At 41.1% G+C, this 20,547-nt stretch overlaps 1 protein-coding gene across 3 annotated transcripts in view; it reads left to right on the top strand.

Moving 5' to 3' along the window:
- The first annotated feature begins 486 nt into the window (after positions 1–486).
- The window catches only part of PKHD1 (PKHD1 ciliary IPT domain containing fibrocystin/polyductin), a 460,535-nt gene continuing 440,474 nt past the window's right edge, over positions 487–20,547 (top strand). For all 3 annotated transcript variants that reach the window (XM_019658751.1, XM_019658750.1, XM_019658752.1), the window contains exons 1-9: positions 487–649; positions 1,751–1,841; positions 4,916–5,051; positions 6,652–6,729; positions 7,375–7,519; positions 9,981–10,089; positions 14,102–14,159; positions 17,978–18,056; positions 19,344–19,418. In XM_019658751.1, the coding sequence (XP_019514296.1) occupies positions 5,000–5,051; positions 6,652–6,729; positions 7,375–7,519; positions 9,981–10,089; positions 14,102–14,159; positions 17,978–18,056; positions 19,344–19,418 (596 nt within the window). In that variant the 5' untranslated portion in view covers positions 487–649; positions 1,751–1,841; positions 4,916–4,999. The remainder of the gene's footprint in view (positions 650–1,750; positions 1,842–4,915; positions 5,052–6,651; positions 6,730–7,374; positions 7,520–9,980; positions 10,090–14,101; positions 14,160–17,977; positions 18,057–19,343; positions 19,419–20,547) is intronic.

The following is a 20,547-nucleotide window of genomic DNA, read 5'->3' as shown; positions in this document are numbered from 1 at the left end:
AAGAAAGCAAGGACAGGAGTGAGGGAAGAAAGTAAAACAACAAAGAGGGCTAGTTGGTCCTTTTTTAGTAAGACTTTGAACAAATAACTTCCTTTCTCTGCTTCTTTAGACTCACACTCCTATGGTGAGAAAGGCAGCCCGTAACAGGGCACTGACATCATTCCTCTTGATGAAAAACCAAAGGCTGCTCATGAGTGGGAATCAGCTCTCCACTGGTCCTTTTTCCTGGGCCCTGTGTTCAGTCACTGATTTACTGGCAAATTCTTTCAATTATTGAATGCCTGTTTGTCTTACTGGGTGGACTTTTACTTAAAATTCTTGTCTGGGGCACATGCAGTTAAGTGGAGAAAAATGTAAGACACTCTTGTTTTGGTCATTAGTAAAAGACTCTGAGGAAAAATCCTAAATAGCTTCTGTTAATCATTAAACTTGCCCTGTGGTCAGCTCTGAACTTTTATTTTGGCCCACATTTGGCCAGGACACAAACAAGTTAGGTGAGTTACAGTCCAACATGAGTGAGTTACCTGCACGGTAGCTGCAGGCTGGGCTCTAACCAGATAACATGGCCACCGTTTCTTAGCAGAGAGAAAACATTTAGAAAGGAAAGATAATTTCTCCTTGAGTTGCAACGAGAAAGAAACAGAAAAAGGTACGGTTTGATCCAAAACGTCTCTGTTCTTTGTTTTCTAGGTATTGCATCTCTTGCCAATGTCATGGTGAACCAAAGGAACCAAAGGAAATGGGCATCTGCAGTAGTAACCTTGCAGCTCTCTCAAAGTGCCAAAGGAAGGGAGGCTAAGAGAATAGAGAAGAAAAGAGGATGAGGTGGAAAGGGAACAGACAGAGGCAGAGAGGCAAGAGGAGAGAAAAGATTTGACTAAATGCACACAGCTCTCCTCTGGTAAAAAATTTCCTGGTTGAAAGAAGTAAATAGAGGCTGAGTTTATCCTGAGGAAGAATTTGTGGATTAATTACATTAAGAAAAATTAAGTTTATTATTGATTTGATCGCTCTATGCTAGAGGAAAAGATGCAGGTCTGAGCGTAGGCTTTAAGAAAATCAGTGTGTGAATATTTACTTCCATTGTTCTGAGATTGGGAGTAAGCTCAGAAATGAAAGGTTAAAATCATGCAGCCAGGTTGAAAATAGATTCTCCCAAGCTGGGGATATCATGTTGGTTGTAACAAGCAAGTTAGAGCTCGTGCTTTGGGACTAAGTAGCAAATATTTCTGGGTACCTTTCTCTACACAGTAGATATATTTCTGAAAATTGAATGTTTTTCAAAATGAATTCTATTCCAAACAGATGTTAAATTTAGGGGATTTTGCAACTTAAAGGAACATCTGCCGAATCTACTTGGAAATCTTAGAACTCCTTTCATAAATGCAAGTGGCGTCCACCCCTACCCCATCTGCTAGGGACTTCAGGGCAGGCCCACAGATTATTTGTCTCAGTTTTTTCAGCTCCTAGTAGTGCCCAGCATATATTAGGCATATAATAAATGTTTGTGGATTTGAATTAAATATAGATGGTTTTATATGGTATTGGACTATCTTAATCAGGGTATACCTATAAGATGATTCTAATTTTTTTGCAAATATTCTTTTTCTGAGCATTTATTGTGGCTTTTATATTTTCCGAAATAGTTTAACTATTTTTGCTAGTCTCAGTGTTTTCTTAAAAATATAAGTTAAATGTATCTTTAGTAGTATGTATGTGTATGTAATTCTGTAAATGTTTTAACTTTCAGAAAATTTACAGCCGGTATTTTTCAGAGGATTATATTTGTGCCCTCCGACTTGGGGATACCAGAGAGCAGCTCAGCAGGCTTTCCAGATCAGGTATCAGGGCATGCTCTAAGGTCTATATGGCTTTTCAGCCAGGCTTCTGTGAATTCTGCCCATCCCACATGTATGCAAGTTTTTTTTTTTTCAGATTAGTTTAGAACCAAAGCTTAGATTATTTAAATATGCACTCACCAATTAGAATTTACTGAGTACTGTGTGAAACTTTTGCACCGAGGGTTGTGTGAATAGAAGACCCCTCTGAGGAGTGGACAGTCTAGAAGAGTAGGCATGAGGCACTGCACTTTCTGGTCCACATTGCACAGCACATAAGCTAGAGGTTCAGGGAGAAAAGGGCGATGAGAACTGGAATGATTGGGTGAAGGGGGAGGTCACAGAGAGGACGTCACTGCAGTTAACTGTGGTTAATTCCCATGGGGGGCCGGCATTGGCGGCTCTCACCCTTCCTCTGTCCTTGGAATGTACTGTGGGCAGTTTGGCAGGCCACTGATGCCCATCTAGAGGCTGAAAGTCGAGCTAGAAATTCGGAAGAACTGACGTTAGGAAAGGACCTGTGTTGTCGGTTACTCTGCTAGCTTTGAGGCTAGCAGACAAGGTGTGAGAGCAGGATAATAAGTTGGAGGACTTAGCTTGCTGTTTTGCAAAGCTAGGACACAAGCTGGTTTGAATTAAGGTCTGAGTGTTGTGACAAAGCCTGATTGACAGACTCAGAGGTAGAATCCCTGGAAAAGTGAGAACAATTGGGCGGATGCTGTGGTGCTTGACAGTGAAATGGATGAAATTCCCCCTAGGGAGTGGGGTTGCCGGGGCTGGGGAGGTGGGAGGGCATTTTGCTGACCTAGCAGGAGGCAAAAAAAAAAAAAGAGCAACACCACCACAAACCTCGCCCTCTGGTCCCCTCACCCCCACCACCATGGTGCTGGTTGGGAAGAGGGTGGGGTTCAAGGAACTCACTCCCTTGTAGATTGCATTATTTTAACCTCCAGAGACTTGGCTCAAAGAGGGGAATTTCCCTGAGCACGATGGATCCTGGAAATTTATAGAGGAAGCACAACAAACTCTTAAAGAATAAGGGATGAGACAGGCCATCTATGCCCTTTTTTTTTTTTTTTAAAGATTTTTTATTGGGGAATTGGGGGGATGGGAACAGCGCTGGGGAATTGGGGGAAGGGGAACAGAGTCACTGGCCCTCATATGTGGGATCTGAACCGGGGCCCTCTGGCGTCCCAAGCCAGTTCTTAACCATCGCGCCACTCGGCCGGCCCTATGCCCTTATTTTTAAAGGTCCTGATGGAACCACATTCACTGTAGGAATGAAAACCAAGATAGCCCCCAGCAGCTGATATAGGGCGCTGATATCCTTGCTGAGCCCAGTCGTGGGACAGGGAATTTATGATGTTGGGCAGGCCATTGCTGATCTGGGCGAAACTGACAAATCCTGGGAATGGGTATGGGTTTCGAGAAAGCCTGAGGCAGAGAGGGACCTTGAAAAGCCAAACAACTAATTCAATTGATGGTAAAGAATAGAATAGAAGTAACCTGGAAGCAAATGTGGTTTGACCTCCTTACTGCCAGGACCCCACCTGAAAAGATAGATGGGCAAACTGATGCTATGTTGTTTGGCCTGTGGGAAACCCTAAAACCCGAACAACAGTTCAAGCTTGGCCCACTTGCCCTTGTCATCCCTGATGCTCTGTGTGCTCCTACCAGTCTGGAGTGGTCTGTCTCTTCCATCTCTCCTTGGCTGCAGTGTTCAGGGTTTAGTGTATGAACTAACACTGGGGATGGGTTCCGTGGAGGAGGAGGCTCCTGAGCTGGACCATGAAGGAGGTCCGACATTTCATTAGGCCGCAGGAGAGTTTGGGGAATCCAGGAAGGGGACAGCAGGCGCCGAGGCAAAGGCTGACGTGGGCTTGTCCGAGAGATGATGGAGAGAACAGCTTGGCTGCAGTGTAAGGTTCACATTGGAGGGCAATGCAAGGAAAAGTTGGAAAGGTGGGGGGGAGGGCCAGGTGGTGGCAAGATTGCAAAGGTAGAGAGAGGACTTCCCGTTGGAAGTACAGAGCCTGTGAAAGGAAAGCTAACACTTTTGGGGTGTCTCCTTTGTGCCGTGCTCTGTGTTAATTTCTTTGTATATAGCACCTCAGTTAATCTGGATACCAATCCTAAGAAGTATTTTTATCATCATTTTACAAACAATGAAAGTTTTGTGTTGAATGAAAAGCAGAAGAACGGAACATTGAAGGCAGTGTGTAAGGAAGAGAGGTCTGGCAGACTGGGCCTTGTGGAATGGGGTACAGGGACCCTGGGGTCCTGGGGTCCAGCGTGGGCGCTCTAGCTTCTTCTTCCTCTGTTTCTTTCTTCCCTTTCTCTTCTGCTCTGAGAATAAGACAATTTCCTGTAAGTACCATATTTTTCAACATATTACCATACTTAATATTTACTTTGTTAAGCTGTTTAGTTTTTTTGTGTTGATTGGTTCCTGGAGGACTGAGACTCCTCAAGAAAAAACAACCCCACCCCCCAAAAAAACCACCAAAAAACACCCATGACTCCACTCCCCTCTCCTCAAACCACCATTAACTTTTGGTGTATAGTATTTACTTATTTTATATTTAGGTATAATAGATATCTAGGATTTATTTATTTTTTCAATTACAGTTGACATTTAATATTATTTTATATTAATTTCAGGTGTACAGAATAATGGTTAGACATTTATATAATTTATGGAGTGATCCCCCTGACTAGTCTAGTACCCATATGACATCATACAGAGTTATTACAATTAGAATTCATTTATTTATTTTTTTAAATTATACTTTTGTTCAGTTCAATAAGGAGCTAATGAAAAAAGTTATTATTATTTGCCCAGCCTAAACATGCAAAAAATAAGTGGGTGGGACAAGGGGAGTATGTGGAATAGTAATGATTTTATATAAGATTCTTAGATTACCCTTTTTTCCAGAGTTTGGGAAAATGGTGGGTCCATTTGAAGACTCTAGGGCCATATTGATATGAACTCCTTCATTTCCCAAGTTTTCACACAGCACAGTAATAGTATTTAAGCAAAAAGTGATAGTAATTTTTCATTTTATTTTTTTATAAAGCACAAAAGCTATGCTGCTCCAATAAAGATTGAAAATGCTTCTAATGTCTGAGCAATTTTGAGACGATTGACTTAATTGGACGAGATGATTATTTGGCTGATCTCTCTGAAAAGTATTGAGATACTACTTTTAGCAGGTGAGTAGGATGTGTTTTGAAGGAATTATAGATAGAATACAACAGGTTATCTTGAGAACTAGTTTATTGACACTTAAAATATTATTTTGGGGGGCAGTGTTGAAGTATGTGCTCTGGGTTTAAAATTTCTCTGCCTAATAATTATTTTTTTCCTGCTTCGTAGTTGAGGTTATATATTAAAGTTATGAAAATATACTTCAATTTTTGATGACCAGTGAGGGTTGCTTTTAAAGTTTATAGAGCTTTTAATAATAACTTATAACCTTCCTTTTATAATTCCTTTCTGGGCCATTTGTTGTAATTCTTTTTACATTTTATTGCTTTATCTTTTCAAAGGGAGTAACTTGTCTTGTCTAACAATTAATGACCACTTGTATTAAAATCTCCTTTTCTCAAATTATGCCTCTAACTTTCTCTATGAATTTGATTATCCTCTGTATCTTTTTATGGCACTTGTTTTCGGTCTTCTTCAGGTAGAAGTATTTAATATATCTTTTGAATGGTAAGCATGGGTTGGTTTGGGGCTGCAATGAATGATTATTTTGATATAAATGATTCCCCACCACCCTTGGCTGTGCAGTGTACCAGCTATGCCACTGTACATGGAAGCCCTAGGCTAGCCAGAGTTAGGGTGGCCTGGATTATACTTTAACTTTTCTGGCAGAAACTGAAAAGTGTTCTGTAGATAACATGTTTCCTGTCTATGAACTCACTGAGTTGCTGACTGATTTTATTGGTTCCTTTGAATTGGCTTTACCTTGGCCAAAGCATGTCCGGGAGCATCTTCAAAGATGAGAGATTAATTCAGAATATGTGCAGCCAATGGTCTTTATGGGAGACTCCAATCTAGCTTAGCATGTAAAGTTTATAGTGGTTTTTATTTTATTTTTTAAAGGGAATTCCAGCACTGATTCATACTTCAGTCCCTCTCTGAGCAGGCAAGGAAACAATCTAGAGAATTTTGTATCTATTGGGTTTTCGGAAAAGTCATGACATATTTTTTCTATGTTTTTCGTTGCAAAAATGCGTCATGACTTTTCTGACAACTCAGTATTTAGAAAGTTATTCTGATCATGTATTCAAAACTAGAGGATAGTATCCTGAGCAGGAGGATTGAAATAGGGACAGTTTCTAGAAGTTTCTCCTTTTATCTGGGAACTGGAACTGTAAGACATAGTGGTGACTTTACAATTAAGTCTGACTACCTTATTAAAGAGTGAGAGAGAGAGAAGAGATATCATGGGTTCAAATAGGAACCAAATGTGCCCTTGAGGCCCTTTTCAGAGAAAGTAGAAATTCAGAATTATCCTGGTGAACTCTGGGTTTTTGGATGTCTAAGATAAGAGAATCAGTCAGAGCTTTTCTTAGAAAAAATGGGAGTTGTGAAGGTGTGGTTCCCAGACAAGTAGCACCAGCAGCACTTGGTCAGAAACGTAAATTCTTGGGCCCTTCCCCAGACACACTGAATCAGAAAACCTGGGGATGGGGCCCAGTGACCTCCTGGTGATTCTGATGAATGCTAAAATTTTGCTTCCTAACATTGGGGAAGCTGGTGGATGGAACCTGACCTACAAAACCAGTTTTTCTCACTTATTTACAGTGTCTTGCTTGAGTTTCCACATTGAACCTGAAGAAGGTAGCCTTGCAGGGGGAACATGGATCACAGTCGTTTTTGATGGTAGGTTTGTGTCTTACCAAATACAAGTTTCTTATTTATTGATCTAAAGAATCCTAAAGAATATGAGTCTTCAGTTTTCTTCCTTGTCTGAGGATGGGTGTAAACGAGGACCTGAAGGGAGATGGGCCAACTGACCAACTTCTGTGTTTCCAGATGCTCACTTGCTAATGTTACAGAAGCAGAGCATATCATGCCATTATATGCTGTGTCCACTTCCTTATCCCAGGCTGTGGGATGGGACTCCAGGAACCCTAAGTGAGATATAGAGGTGCTTACCATAGTACTTGGCAATGTGTTCCCCCACCCCCAGAATCTTGGTTATCTTCCTTGTAGATAATTCAGTACATGGGAACTTCCAAACCATGGCTTAGTGTATCCATCTCCACCATGGTAAAGAGTAACTTTGGGGATTGAAATACTCTTTCCTGGATTTAAGTGGATGGACCTGAAGAGAAAATGTTTTTATAAACTCATAAATGAGAACACTCTTTTATGTAGCAGTCTCCTTTGGAAATAAATGAGTATAAATTTAATTCTTAGGCAAACTCAATGTCTCACACTGCCCCCGTGTGGCCGTGGTTTTATATTCTATTGTGTGGGTTACAACTCGGTTGAGTTTGAGAGTCCCTTTTTCCTTGGGTTTAGGTTTGGAGTCCGGTCTCCTTTATCCAGCTAATGGCTCTCAGCTGGAGATACATCTGGTGAACATGGCTGTGCCTGTCCTGCCGAGCATCTCCTGTGACGTCTCCCCTGTCTTCTTGGGTTTGCCGGTGGTGATGTGCAAGACCAGGTATACCTGTTTGGGCATGAGAAGATCTGACAGGGCAAGCGCTTTGCTTGCGTCAGTTTTGGGGGGCAAATTAGAGCAACTCCTGCTGTGGCTGCAATTATCAGCTATAGTTTTTAAAAATGTTCCACGTGAATATGCTTCTTATATGTCCCTATCAGGGTCCTAAGGTTTAAGGGAGGGTGAGAATATAATGAAGAGTTTTAAGAATTTTGAGATATTTATAAGGAGGGGCTAGAATGTATTTCCAGGTTTTTTTTTGTTTTTTTTTTTTCCCAAGGAGCTCTACAGCAATTAAGATTTCAATAAGTGGTACCACTTTGCCATCTAAAGAACCCATCATTTGGAATAGGCATAATTGTAATGATTGTGCATAAACCCAAAACCAGTTAGAATGGAAATTTGCTTTAGTCCTAGGTGTGTTTGCTGAGTTTGATATGATTTGTACGACATTGCAGGTAATCTGTTGTACTGATCAAGTTTTTGTTGGCGTATGAAGTTTACACCAGTTCATTCTTTCTCTACTTGTGTCTTAGAGATGCCATATAAAAGTAGACCATTGGTTAAGAGAAAAAACATTGTCACTTCCTTTCATTTTTCTTGCCCCTTTCAGGAAAGCTCCCCTCTTCCATCTCTGCCTATTGAAATCCTAACCAACCATACTGCAAATGCCACCTCTTCTCTGAACATCCAACTGAGTATAATCTTTCCCTTCTTTGAAAGAGGGACAAGTTGGGGCTGAAATCCAGACTGTACTTGCAACAACTTTGAAGAAGTGTGTGTGTGTGTGTGTGTGTGTGTGTGTGTGTGTGTGTGTGTGTGTGTGCAATTCATCTTCCTTAGGGAGAGAGCTTTTTGTAATTTAACAAAGGCATAGCATGTGTAACCTTAATGGCCCTGTTTCTTCAGACCTATTTCTCATGACACTTATGTCAGTTTCCCACTTGTCACATTCATCCTTATAGAATTAAGTGATTTGAGAATGGGGGAGGTGTTTAACTCCACCCTTGTAGTCCTTATTGTGCTTAGCACAATACCCTGCAAGTTGAAGGTGCTCTATACATGTCTGTTGAACTGAGCTTCCTTATAGCACTGCTGTTGGTTTTAAAACTGAGTTTTATGCTTTCCTCAGGTTTTATGGTATATTTGGGCATAGAGTTCCTGCAAGAACTTGCTATGAAATAAGTCAAAGCTCTGAAGATTTACAAGTTCTCTCTCTTCAATTCCATGATACTAATGATTTTAAGATGCACCATTGATTTTATAATCATCTTTTTAGAGAAGAAATACTACCCTCTTAAATGTACTCATTCATTGGATGATGAATATCAAGTTCAATTAATATTCCAATGTGAAAAAATGTATCACCAATGAAATACTGTCATTCATTATCGTAGAAAGATATATCTGCTTTCACCAAAACAGGCATTGTAGCATCTATGTCAGCACTGCCCAATCAACAGTAATGTGATACACTACTAAATTTTAAAATTTAAAATTTTCTGGTAGACATTAAAAAGTCAAAAGAAACAAGGGAAACTAATTTTAATAATGTATTTAACTCAACATCCAAAATGTTGTCATTTGATATATAGTTAATGTATAAATTATGAATGAGATACTCTATATCCTTTTTGAACTAAGTCTTCAAAATCCAGTGTGTATTTTACACTTACAGCACGTCTTAGTTGGGACTAGCCACATTTCAAGTGTTCAGTAACCATGTATGGCTAGTGATAAAGACATTGGACAGTGCAGGTTTAAATATTTAAGGTCAGACTAAAGATTTGGTGAAAAGGTTTGGAGGGAAGTCACTTCTTAACTCCAGCTCCTTATTCATTATATTCCTCCTCTTACAAAAATCAACATGAAGGCAGCCTCGAAAAGGCAAAGAAATCACTGTGATATTCATGAGAAGAAAAGAGAGGGTCTAGGATTCTCTTGATGATTATATGAAGTGTTTATGAGCTGCTCGGATGATTATAAAGTCAAGATTTTTTTTTCAACAAGTAAAATCAATGCCTTTTATCAGAAACAGCCTATGATTCAAGCCCTACTTTGTCCTTAACCTGTGGTGTTCACACACACAATTCTCTTAATTGATCTGAAATTGTCATTTTTGAAAATAGAAACTAAGATTAGAGTATCTACCAACATCCTTTCCAACTCTTAAAGTGCTGTAAACCTATGCTTCTGAGAAGTAAGACAGAACTTGTGTGTTTTTTGTTTATTCTAGAGGTTTTCAATAAAAAAATCTTAACTTCTTTAGCTGAAGTATCCAATCTTTAAAGTCTAGTGGACAAATAGATCTGGGAGGTAAAAAGTGAAATATAGGAATCCTTGACTAGTTCTGCTTCACAGGTGCAGGGTGGAACTTTGAAGTGGTCAAGTGGGGCTGCTACCTTTCCTTTGGGGGGCAAATCACAGTTTTTTATTCACTAAGATTTCTACCTTCTACCCTCAGGCCTTTGCTGTCTGACGCATATGAAGGTCTGTACTACCTGGAAATGCATTCTGGGGGACAGGTGGTAGGCAGCCCAATTCCAGGACCACGAGACAGCTGTCTTTTCAAGGTAGGTTCTAAGGATGGAGGAATGTGTGTTTGCCTGGTCTGCAGGTATACCTGTGTTACCAACAAGCAAGTTATAAATCAGGAGTCTGCTTTGCCTGGATTAGAGGAAAGATAGATGATAGTTATGGGGTTTCTGAGACTCTACTAATGAAAGGTAAGTATTGAGCACTTATATGTCAGGCTCTGTGCTTTATGCACATTAATTTAATGCTCATAACAATTTTAAGGGGTATCTATTTATTACCCTGTTTTATAGATGAGCATCCTGAGGCTCAGGGAGATTAAATAACTTGCCTGTGTCATAAACAATTTGCCCAGGTCGTAAATGTCAGAACTAGGATTTCTGACTGAACCCTCACCTAAATGGAAGCCCACAGAGGAGCCATAAAGATTACCAGTGTGCATCAGCATTTCACTTCACAGCAGCAATCATCTCAGCATGGTGAAGGGACTCAGAGACTCAACTGCCACCCTCCTTTCTGCCTCACAGTTGATTTCTGCTTCTCTTTCCAACCCTAGACCAAAAGGGCATTTGCTGGTGGAATTCTCCTTTAAACTCAGAGCTAAAAGGAAGCAGAGAGAGAGAGTTTATGGTCTAATGCCTGACTTATTTTAGAGACTCAATATGCATACTGGGACTTCATTTTATGTTTGGTTCTGTCTCCTGTTCGTTTCAGATTAGTTTTACACCAAAATGATCTCTGAAAAGGTAGGTCTTAGGCTTCTCATAAAGGGCAGAGGTTTGGCAGTGCTCCTCTGACTTGATTGCACTTCTTTTTTTTTAGACTTTTTTTTTATTGGGGAATTGGGGGGATGGGAACAGTCCTGGGGAATTGGGGGAAGGGGAACAGACAAGTTGCTGTCGTTTTGTTCTCAGTCTAGTTAGGAGGACATTGCTTCACTGACCAAGTTGGCACCATCATTGCGTTCTTCCCGGGCGAGGCAGATCAGTCGCTGGCTTCTGGCCGGCAGCTCACTGCGGCTGCTGGCCGCTCACGCTGGCTGCTGGCTACACACGGTAGCCCATGGCAACCCCTGCCACAGGGGCTGCAGCCTACGCCATCGCCGGTGACTCACGGCAGCCCAGCTCCAGGTTGAGCTGTTGTTCAGCATCTTAGCTGTGGAGGGCAGTGTCACTGGCCCTCATATGTGGGCTCTGAACCGGGGCCCTCTGGCGTCCCAAGCCAGTTCTTAACCATCGCGCCACTCGGCCGGCCCTTGATTGCACTTCTTAAAGGGTACCTCTGTTTATAAAAGTACGATATAGTCATTGATTAATGCTCCTTTAGAACAAGACTTCATCCTTGAAATTCATCTTTAATATGACCCACGTTTTATTTAGGCAATTCATTTTTCAAACTTGGAATTTGTGGTCAATTCGCATTTAACAACTTGTTTCTTATTCCAAGAGAATCTTCTTTTCTGGAATTTTCCTTCTGCACATAGGCACAGGAAAAAACCCCCACAAACATTCTTTCTTATTAAGACTCACACTCCCTCCTCTACATTGTCTCAGTGAATATAACAGAAGAGAGATGGCCGAGCTGGCTCCTTACTCACTCACCATGCTGCTTTTGGCTTTGATGTCCTTTCACACCAGATAGTAGCTTTCCTACTTATGAAAGATGGAAAAGAGAGCAAGGGAAAAGAAGAGAAACACTTCCTTAAATTGCACATTAAAGGAAGCAAGTTCTTCAGTGGTTCAACTACCTTGGTGAGTTGATGAAAAATCACCAGGGGATGCAGTTAATGAGAGGCTTTCCAAGCTAAATAAAACACAGTATGTCCCTTTGTTTTGGGACTGGGACTGGGGAACCGTGAGTATTAAAAATTAATTCCATCTCTCCAGTCCACTCCAAAGAGCCTGCTTCAAGCACTGACAAGTTGGAACAACTCACAGAAGGTTTATCAAGCAGCTGGTGGCTGGGCTTGATCATTCTAATCCGCTGCGTTCCCTCTCCCCCATCTTGCTGCTGCTGACCTGACTTCCTCTCAAGGATCAGCATGCAGGGAAACTTGATTTGGAAGCTCATTAATTTTTCACTTTGTCATGTCTCTAGCTTGGTGGGTGACCAAGGGCTTGTTTCTCTTAGAAATGTACTATTTTATGTTGTGTCAGCTCAGAGAGAATCACAAGTGAAGGCTTTTTTGAGGTTGAACCCTGAGCCTGCCTCACCAGGTTCTGAGAATTGGGAGGGAGTGATACAGGAGTCGCTCTATTCCCCTGCCCTCCCCTCTTCTGGTGGAAGACTTACAAACTGAGCAGTAGGTTTTCTATTTCAAGTTGGAAATCAAGAGGCATGTTTCCTTATTTGGTTTGGACTGGGCTGTTTCATCTGCCTCAGTTTCTAATGTCTGTGAGAAGAGGCCATAACCACTAGTCCACTTCATGAAGCACTTACGATAAAGTTCCAATGATATTGACAATGGTATGAAGGGCATCCCAGTGGGTTTGAAGGCCTTGCGTGCAGTAGGAGGCTGGGAGGCCAGGGTGGGGACTGTGTGTTTGGCAGGTGTGTGTGGAATTGTATTAATCTTTATCTTTTGGTGAGATCAGAGCCAGGTCCCAACCGATGAGGTCACAGCATTCTTAGTTTGACCTCCTGACTTTACATATTTTATGTGAACTATTTTCTAACACCTTTAGAAAGGGAGGAAACTAGCCTTGATGGCAGACTGTACAGCCCTGTGGATCAATACTTAAAGGTGTCCTTGCCAAGCCACCATCAGATTTGTGGAAATGTCTTTTGTTTCTCAGGGTCTGATTAGAGATTAACCACGTTGATTAGTTGATTAACCACAGGGTTATTCTTTGGTGATATTCTTCCTGGGAAGGTGGGCTCCTGGGGTGCTGGAAGCAGACCAAACAAATCAATTTGCTGTCTTTGTTTTGCAAATGAAAAGCACTGCAGGTTGTGGGGAATGGAGGTGGTTTACATACCTTGAGGAGGTTGGGGGTGAGGGTGGTAAGAAGGGGAACTAGGGCTCTTCCTGGGAGAGATTTTAGCTCAAGGGTCACACCTTGGCCTGGGCAGTCCAGTCTTATGCTTCTCGGTTTCTTCACACTGACCCCGACCATGACCATGAAATGCGTTAACCTGGGACGAATCCAGATGCTTACAGGCAAGATAGAATTCCTGGAATTGCTTCACTCTTCCCTCTGCTTCCAGGCAGCATATCAGTCATCTCAGGTGGGCCCACTCCATTTGTTCACAAAAATTTGGATGTCTTCTACATACCGGGCTATGCACAGGGATACAGCAGTGACTGAGTCAGGCGTTGTTCCTGACTTTTGGAATGAATGGTCAGCAGAGGAAGTGCTGTGGAAGGAGTGCTTTCACAGGATCCCCCTTGCCTGTCAGTACTGTTTTCCTCCTTCTTGAAGAGTATTGTAGCTAGCCTCCCATCCCTTGAACCATTTGTATCATTTCCTTCCCAACGGGCATCTTCCATTTTCCCAGAAGCACCTATGTGGGCCTATTCATCTTCCAATTTTCTCATAGTTTGCTAATCCTTGCCCATCATATGGATTGATAATAATTTAAATTGCAACCTTTTCAATTTAAATAAGCAAATTATCGTCTAGAAAAAAAACAAAACAAAAACAACAACTTCAAGATCCCAAGCTACTAAGTTATAATAATGGAATTGAAAGGTTGATATTTTAAAGCGTGGCCTGCCTACCTTTCCTCCTGGTAAAACGTGTTTCTGGGTCTGGCACGTGGGCAGATAGAAACAGGCTCGCCAAGGTTTGGACAATATGGTACAAGATAGAGCGCTATATGACCTTCATCAAATTCTTTTTCCTCATCTATGTAAGAGCTATAATAATATTGGTTGTCTCTGCATTACAGAAATATTATGAAGATGAAAAGAAATAGATGTAAGATGATTTGAGGAAATGTAATCATTTACTGCCTTAGCTCAATGCTTTGTGAGAAGTGACTTGTCCTTTTGTTTGTGGTTGTGATATTCTAATGTAATGCTCACTTGTGATAACATTTTCAAAACAGTTTTCCAGGGCACAGACACCCATTGTTTACCAAGTTAACCCACCAAGTGGAGTTCCAGGTAAGAAATCTCCTATTAAAATAGGAATATTTATGAATCCCTATGCCAAAGCTTATTGTGAACTCTTCTACTTAAGGTGGGTGGACTCCATAAATGGGAAAGTTTAGCTTCTTCTCTGATGCTGTTTTGAAAATAAGTGTCAACCTCTGGTTTATTTTTAACCCGGTTTGGTTTCACCTCTGGGCACTTCTGCTCTGTTACTTCACTGATAACAAAAGGAACCCAAACATGAAAAGAAAAAGAGGCCAGCAAAATCAAACCAGGTGCAGCATGGGAATGGAGGAAATAGAAATCATCATTGCTTGTAACTTTATAATCACTGACAGAATAGCAAAGCTTTATTGAAACTTCCTGTGAGCTGGGCTCTGTTCTAAGCTTTTGGTACATATTATGTTACCATATCCTCACAAGAACCTGATGATAGAGGAACTACTATTATTCACATTTTGCAAATGAGGAAATGAGATACCAAAAGGTTCAGTAATTTGCCTAAAGTCATACTGCTAATAAGTATACAGCTGAGATTTGAACCTAGACAGTCAGAATCCAGAGTGGGCCCATATGTCCAACATTTTGTCCTGTGTTGAGCAGTGTTGGACACCACATGAAGACCATTAACCCTAATCCTTATCCTGGGGGTTTGTTTATGAGTTAACACACATAATGCAAAGGCCAAGATAGAAGAGAAAAGAAAGCTGGGGAACTTACAGAAAAGAAGTGATTGCGACAAAGAGATTCAGGAACTGCTAAGCCCACCTTAAAACTAAGTTGTATACACAGCTAGGATTAGATGTAATTTGCTGTCTAATTCTTGGCAAAGCCCTACATCTAGTTCAGGCTTTTCATTTGTTTAGGGTTTCCAGATGATATGAGTATGAGAATACAAGCTGCTAAATTTTTATATATGGTTGTGTCTCAATGTATGAACTTGACCTAGTTGTTTTGAATTGCTTGGCTGCTCAAGAAAGTCAAAATGAATATCTGAGTTACTAAAAAGTGTTTGTACCTTTGCATGTATGCATGTATATAGTCACAGATTACGTATGCGTGTATTTAAATTATACCCTAAAGAATATAAATTTGGTTTTATCTTATTAGTGCAGGTTACTCACAGATCTGTTTCTTTCCATTTGTCTGAATAATCAAGACCCGATAATGTTTTACTATAAAGAGATGTGATCTGTGAAAATCACATGCAGACATTTGGGTCCCTGCTGCTCCCGTGTTAGAAAGCTCCTGTTTAGATGGCACAAGTATTGTTAGGGTGAGGGATGAAGAAGTAGCCGGCCCTTGGACGTGTGAAATGGGATATCAGCTGGCACCAGATCTGTCAAGTCCATTTCTCCCACTGAGTTTGAGTTCCGCCCACTGTCTCCTCCACCTTTTGGGGAACAATTGATGACTGGCCTGGTTGGAGTGGTCCCTCCAGGCAGGATCTCCAGGGCTGCATATTTAAAATCACTTTCCAGACGATTACTCTCATTTCATTTGGGAAGCACACCCAGAGTAGCATCCAGAGATGAGGGAGGTGGTGGGGACAGGAGAGATGACGTTTTATGGGTAGTCGAATTTCTGTATGTGGTTAGCAGTTCTTGACTGTGATGCAGAATCCTCCAGCACTGCAGTCCGGCCTACCCATCTGTCAGCTTCTGTTGGGGATTGTCTCCCTCCTCCCCCCTTTTTTTAGAAACAAAGCAAAAACTCTCAGGAATTCCTAATTTCTATAACCTGTTAATAGTTCTTAAAATTGTGCTTGTCAAAGCTAGAAATCATGCCCACCCAAGTCAGGAAATCGATAATTTAGCCCTCAATTCTTTATTCTCCCCAAATAAAGGAGAATTATTATGCCCATTGTTCGCAGTAGCAGAGACCTTCAGACAACAGGCTTTTGCTAATTCTATGGACTTTGTCTAAATCACTAGGTTCCATCTCTATCCATTCACTTGTAAAGTGGCTGTAAAACATTCTGGAAAGTTTTCATTATTTTAATGCCAGTCATCCAATGACTGCAGATAAGAAGCACTTCCTGTTAATAAAACACAAGTACAGTGTGAAGGGAACAATTTCTCAGCAATGTTCTTTCACAGCCTTATGTGTTGCCATGAAGAGACTCAAAGTCCTCTGAATTCAGTGCCTCACGAACCCCATAGGTGCCCCTTTCCCCCCCACTTGTGCATTATTAACCAACAACTCTCTCATCTGTAAACATTGTTTGTGATGCTGAAAGATGACAGCACAGATGGTTAAATTCTGTAATTATTTGGAAGACAATTATGTGTAATGTATTCTGTGATTACTTGGAAGGTTGTGGGGTTGTATGGTCAACTTTAACATCATCACCTTGCTGTGGTGTGTTTGCTTAAAACCTTGCCTTAGGCAGTTCCTGAGTTTAGGTGTTTTTCAGCTATGGAAGAAGTCCAGCCCATGGATCATCTGGTAGGGGCCGCCAAACTCTTTCTGAGAAGGGGTGACCAGGTTTTTTTCCCAACTCCTATAAGCAGAGGGGGTGGAGGTAGTACTGAGCAGATACCTTGCTGAAAGGAGAATGTTGATGCTTGTGACTTCATTCTTTTTTTTTTTTTTTTTTACGATTTTTATTGGGGAATTGGGGGATGGGAACATTTATTGGGGAATTGGGGGATGGAAACAGACAAGTTGCTGTCCTTTTGTTCTTCAGTCTAGTTGTGGAGGACATTGTTTCACTGGCCCATATTGGTATTATCATTGTGCTCTTCCCAGGCGAGGCAGATCAGTTGTCAGCTTCTGGATGGGCTGCTCACGCTGGCTGCTGGCTACACACGGTAGCCTATGGCAACCCACTGCCACAGGGGCTGCAGCCTAAGCTGTTGCCAGCGACTCACGGCGGCCCAGCTCCAGGTTGAGCTGTTGTTCAGCATCTTAGCTGTAGAGGGCAGTGTCACTGGCCCTCATATGTGGGATCCGAACTGGGGCCCTCTGGCATCCCAAGCCAGCTCTTAACCACCACGCCACTCGGCTGGCCCATGACTTCATTCTTATGATCTCAAAGAAGGGGAGTGTTAGGGAAAAAACTTAATACTCATTGGAAATCCCTGTAAGCCATGCATAGGAAACCCAGCAGTGGAAGTTATCCATTTATCAGTGGGCAAGGCAGACCCCAACTGTATGTGGATCCCCAATTTGCCTTATCTTTGAACATAAGCATATTTATTGAACGAATGAGACATGAAATTGCCCATCCTTTAAGCCATAACTCTGCTACCTTATATACTTCTTTCTTGGTTCCTGGTTATTTGAATCAATCATGATATTTCTCTTTTGTACTCTGAGATATGGAAAAAATTTTAGTATTCCTCAATATCCAGCCAGATCATGTGATATGAGCCTCCTCATATCACAGGTGTTCGTACTAGCAAGCATCCAGAGTTAAGTGTCATGAAGCATGGAGCACCCCAAGCCATGTTGCTCTTCAATCCCACGTTGGGTGGATGGTCCTCACACAGCCAAGAGAGTAGAACAGGGCAGTATATGGAAACTGGCCCCCCCCTCTTGAAATCCTCATGTTTCTGAGATTGGGAGGAAGACTTATTCCTTTCATACTCTATACTTAAATGATTAAGTCTATGATTGCAATACTTGTATTTTTTAGCCTTTCTAATATATACTATTGTTCACTGAATCATTTGGTGATCCTTTTCTGTTGTACAGTTTATACCAAAGTGAATATTCTGAGTCATGACCAGCTTGGCCATATTGAGTAGATGCACAAAAAGAAATGTGTTTTATGTTATACATTTAGAGTTTGAGCTAAGTAAATCTAAAAATAGCTTCTAAAACAGGAAAACTAATACATGTGTATGGCTGGATTATCACTGGAAGATTGGAAACCTTTGATTTTGATGCTGACTACGTTGACAGGTAAGTGTGTGTTTGTTTCTGTGCACGACTAGTTACAAATATGTTGTATTGCTTCCTGGGACCAGCTTCCTTGATAGCAATAAATTGTAAGCAATTGGCACAGAATTGCTATTTTCCTCTTCACAGTTTATGGTCCCTGGTGAGCTGGGCTTCAGCAAACTTTGTTAATGTAATTGTGACTGGACGATTAAATTTGTCCATTTATTTACTGACAACTAGTCACTCTGGGCCCAGTGTGAATTGTACTGTAATTGCATCTGTGGATTTTCTTTTTCGCTTCTTACCCTTCTCCCTTTTGTTTCTCAGGATGAAACAAATTCTTTATAAAACAATCTGTGAACCCAAAATACCATTAACGTCCTTGCTTGGTTGTTATGTTTGTGCTTTTAAAAATCCTAATTAGTGTGATCAGAGGAACTAAGGAGGAAGAACTGAAAGCCATTGAGTTTTTAATGTTTTTTGAGAATTATTAGGATGTCAACATTACATTTTTCATTGGAGATTTTCTTTTAAGCGGAAAGTGATACTATTAATAAATCTTCCATGCTAGGGAGAGAGAAGAATAAGAGGGAAAGTACTAAAGTGGTGATGTTGGTGGGAAGCTCTAAGCAGCTGTGTTTATTCGGCATATTCAGCAATTACAGTGAGAATTTATAAAGTAGAAGGAACATAATCTTACTATATGCTCAGCTGAGTATATACGGTGTCTAATTTTTCCTTCAGACCTGAACAGGATGGGGCATCCTCCTCTGCTTCCTCTCCTAGAGTCTTCCCTAGTTGAAGAGAATAGGATTTGACTCCTCTCAAGATCTGCATTTCTGGCATTAAGTAATGGTCAGCTTGTCCTGAAAGAAAATTATTTTTCCTGTGCAGGATAGAAGCCCTGATGGTGTCATTGGCAATATACCATTTTCACTACTTGGTCCCATCTCAACCTTGGTTTGGGATACCATCTTTGAAAGGGGGAACGATGGCATGAACTCTGCTATAGCTTTGTGTAGACCCAATATAGGCAGTGCGGAGATGCTGAAGGTTTTTTGGGAAAGAGGACATGCTCCCTCTGCAACGTGAAAGCACGGACCATGAAACAGTGTTACGCACCCCTATGTTTAGGCTGAGAATTTGATTCAGCATCCCCTCAGGGGACAGCCTTCATCTGCCTGTAGTAATGCCCCATAAATCTAGAGGAGAATGTTCGTAAGAGTGTTTTCTCTCAGTTTTGCCAGGAATGTTTGCTGGAAGCATTGCACTATTGTCTCTTGTCTTTTGTTCCCATTTTTTATCCAGCCCATTGATCTTGGAAGCTCAAGGGGACAAATGGGTCACTCCTTGCTCTCTTGTAAACAGGCAGACAGGAAGCTGGTGAGTGTCTTTCTTGCTAACATATATCCACTTAGGTTCTTCCACCTGGGTAGAACACACACACACACACACACACGCACACGCACACGCACACACACACCTGTTTTTTTTTTTTAACTTTATTGGGGAATGGTGTGGTTTTCCAGGACCCATCAGCTCCAAGTCAAGTAGTCGTTTCAATCTAGTTGTGGAGGGTGCAGCTCAGTGGCCCATGTGGGGGTTGAACCCGCAACCTTGGTGTTATGAGCACTACGCCCTAACCAACTGAGCTAACCGGCTGCCCAACACACCTATTTTTTAATATAGATTGCCCATAACCTTTGACTGCTTTGTCTTTAGACTTACTGGAAAAGACACAGTAACTGATTCAAAATGCAAACTGAAGTGGATTCTGAAACCTTTCTTGAAAACAATAGTTAATCCCTACTAAGTGCTTACTATAGGCCAAGCTCTACTCTAATGCTTTACATGTAAATCACTCAATAATCTCATGAATACATACACTTATTAGTCTCACTTTGCAGATAAGAAAACTGAGGCACAGATAGTTAAGTAACTTGCCCAATGTCTCATAAAGAACAAGTTGCAGAGCTGGGATTTGAACTCTGGTTGACCGACCAGCCTCTAGAGTTCATGCTCTTAACCCCTATACTATAATGACTAGCTAAAGAAAAAAGTGTTTAGAATTTTTACATTTATTTGTTTATTTTAATGACAATTTAAAAAATGTATGTCTACATGCTTATAGTTCAGATAACCAACATCATGTTGGATTTTTACTTCACTCTGGACAACATGGATTAATCTTCCTTTGAGGTCATCACAAGAATTACACTCTATAGTTTTAGACTTTTAGGAACAGCCTTTGGTAGAACCAAATTCTGTAATGTGGTTTCCTCCTGGTGTCTTAAGTTTGTTTGGCTCAGGATTGTCCTTTTTTGGGTTCATACTTGATAACAGATTTTTTTCTTTTTCTTTTTGATAAGGATTTTGCTATCCTTGTCTTTAAACAGATTTTGGAAAGGAAGGACTGAATGTAGGGTAGGAGTAAAATTTTAAATTTTGAGTAAAAAGGAGTAAAAAGTTAAATTTTGCCTCTCACACTATGTGTTTGACTAGTAGCAACTGT

Source organism: Hipposideros armiger, unplaced genomic scaffold, assembly GCF_001890085.2.
Source record: "Hipposideros armiger isolate ML-2016 unplaced genomic scaffold, ASM189008v1 scaffold_288, whole genome shotgun sequence".
Classification (NCBI taxonomy): Eukaryota; Metazoa; Chordata; class Mammalia; order Chiroptera; family Hipposideridae; genus Hipposideros; species Hipposideros armiger.
Note: the sequence above shows the minus strand (reverse complement) of the source record. Positions and strands in the feature narration are given on the sequence as shown.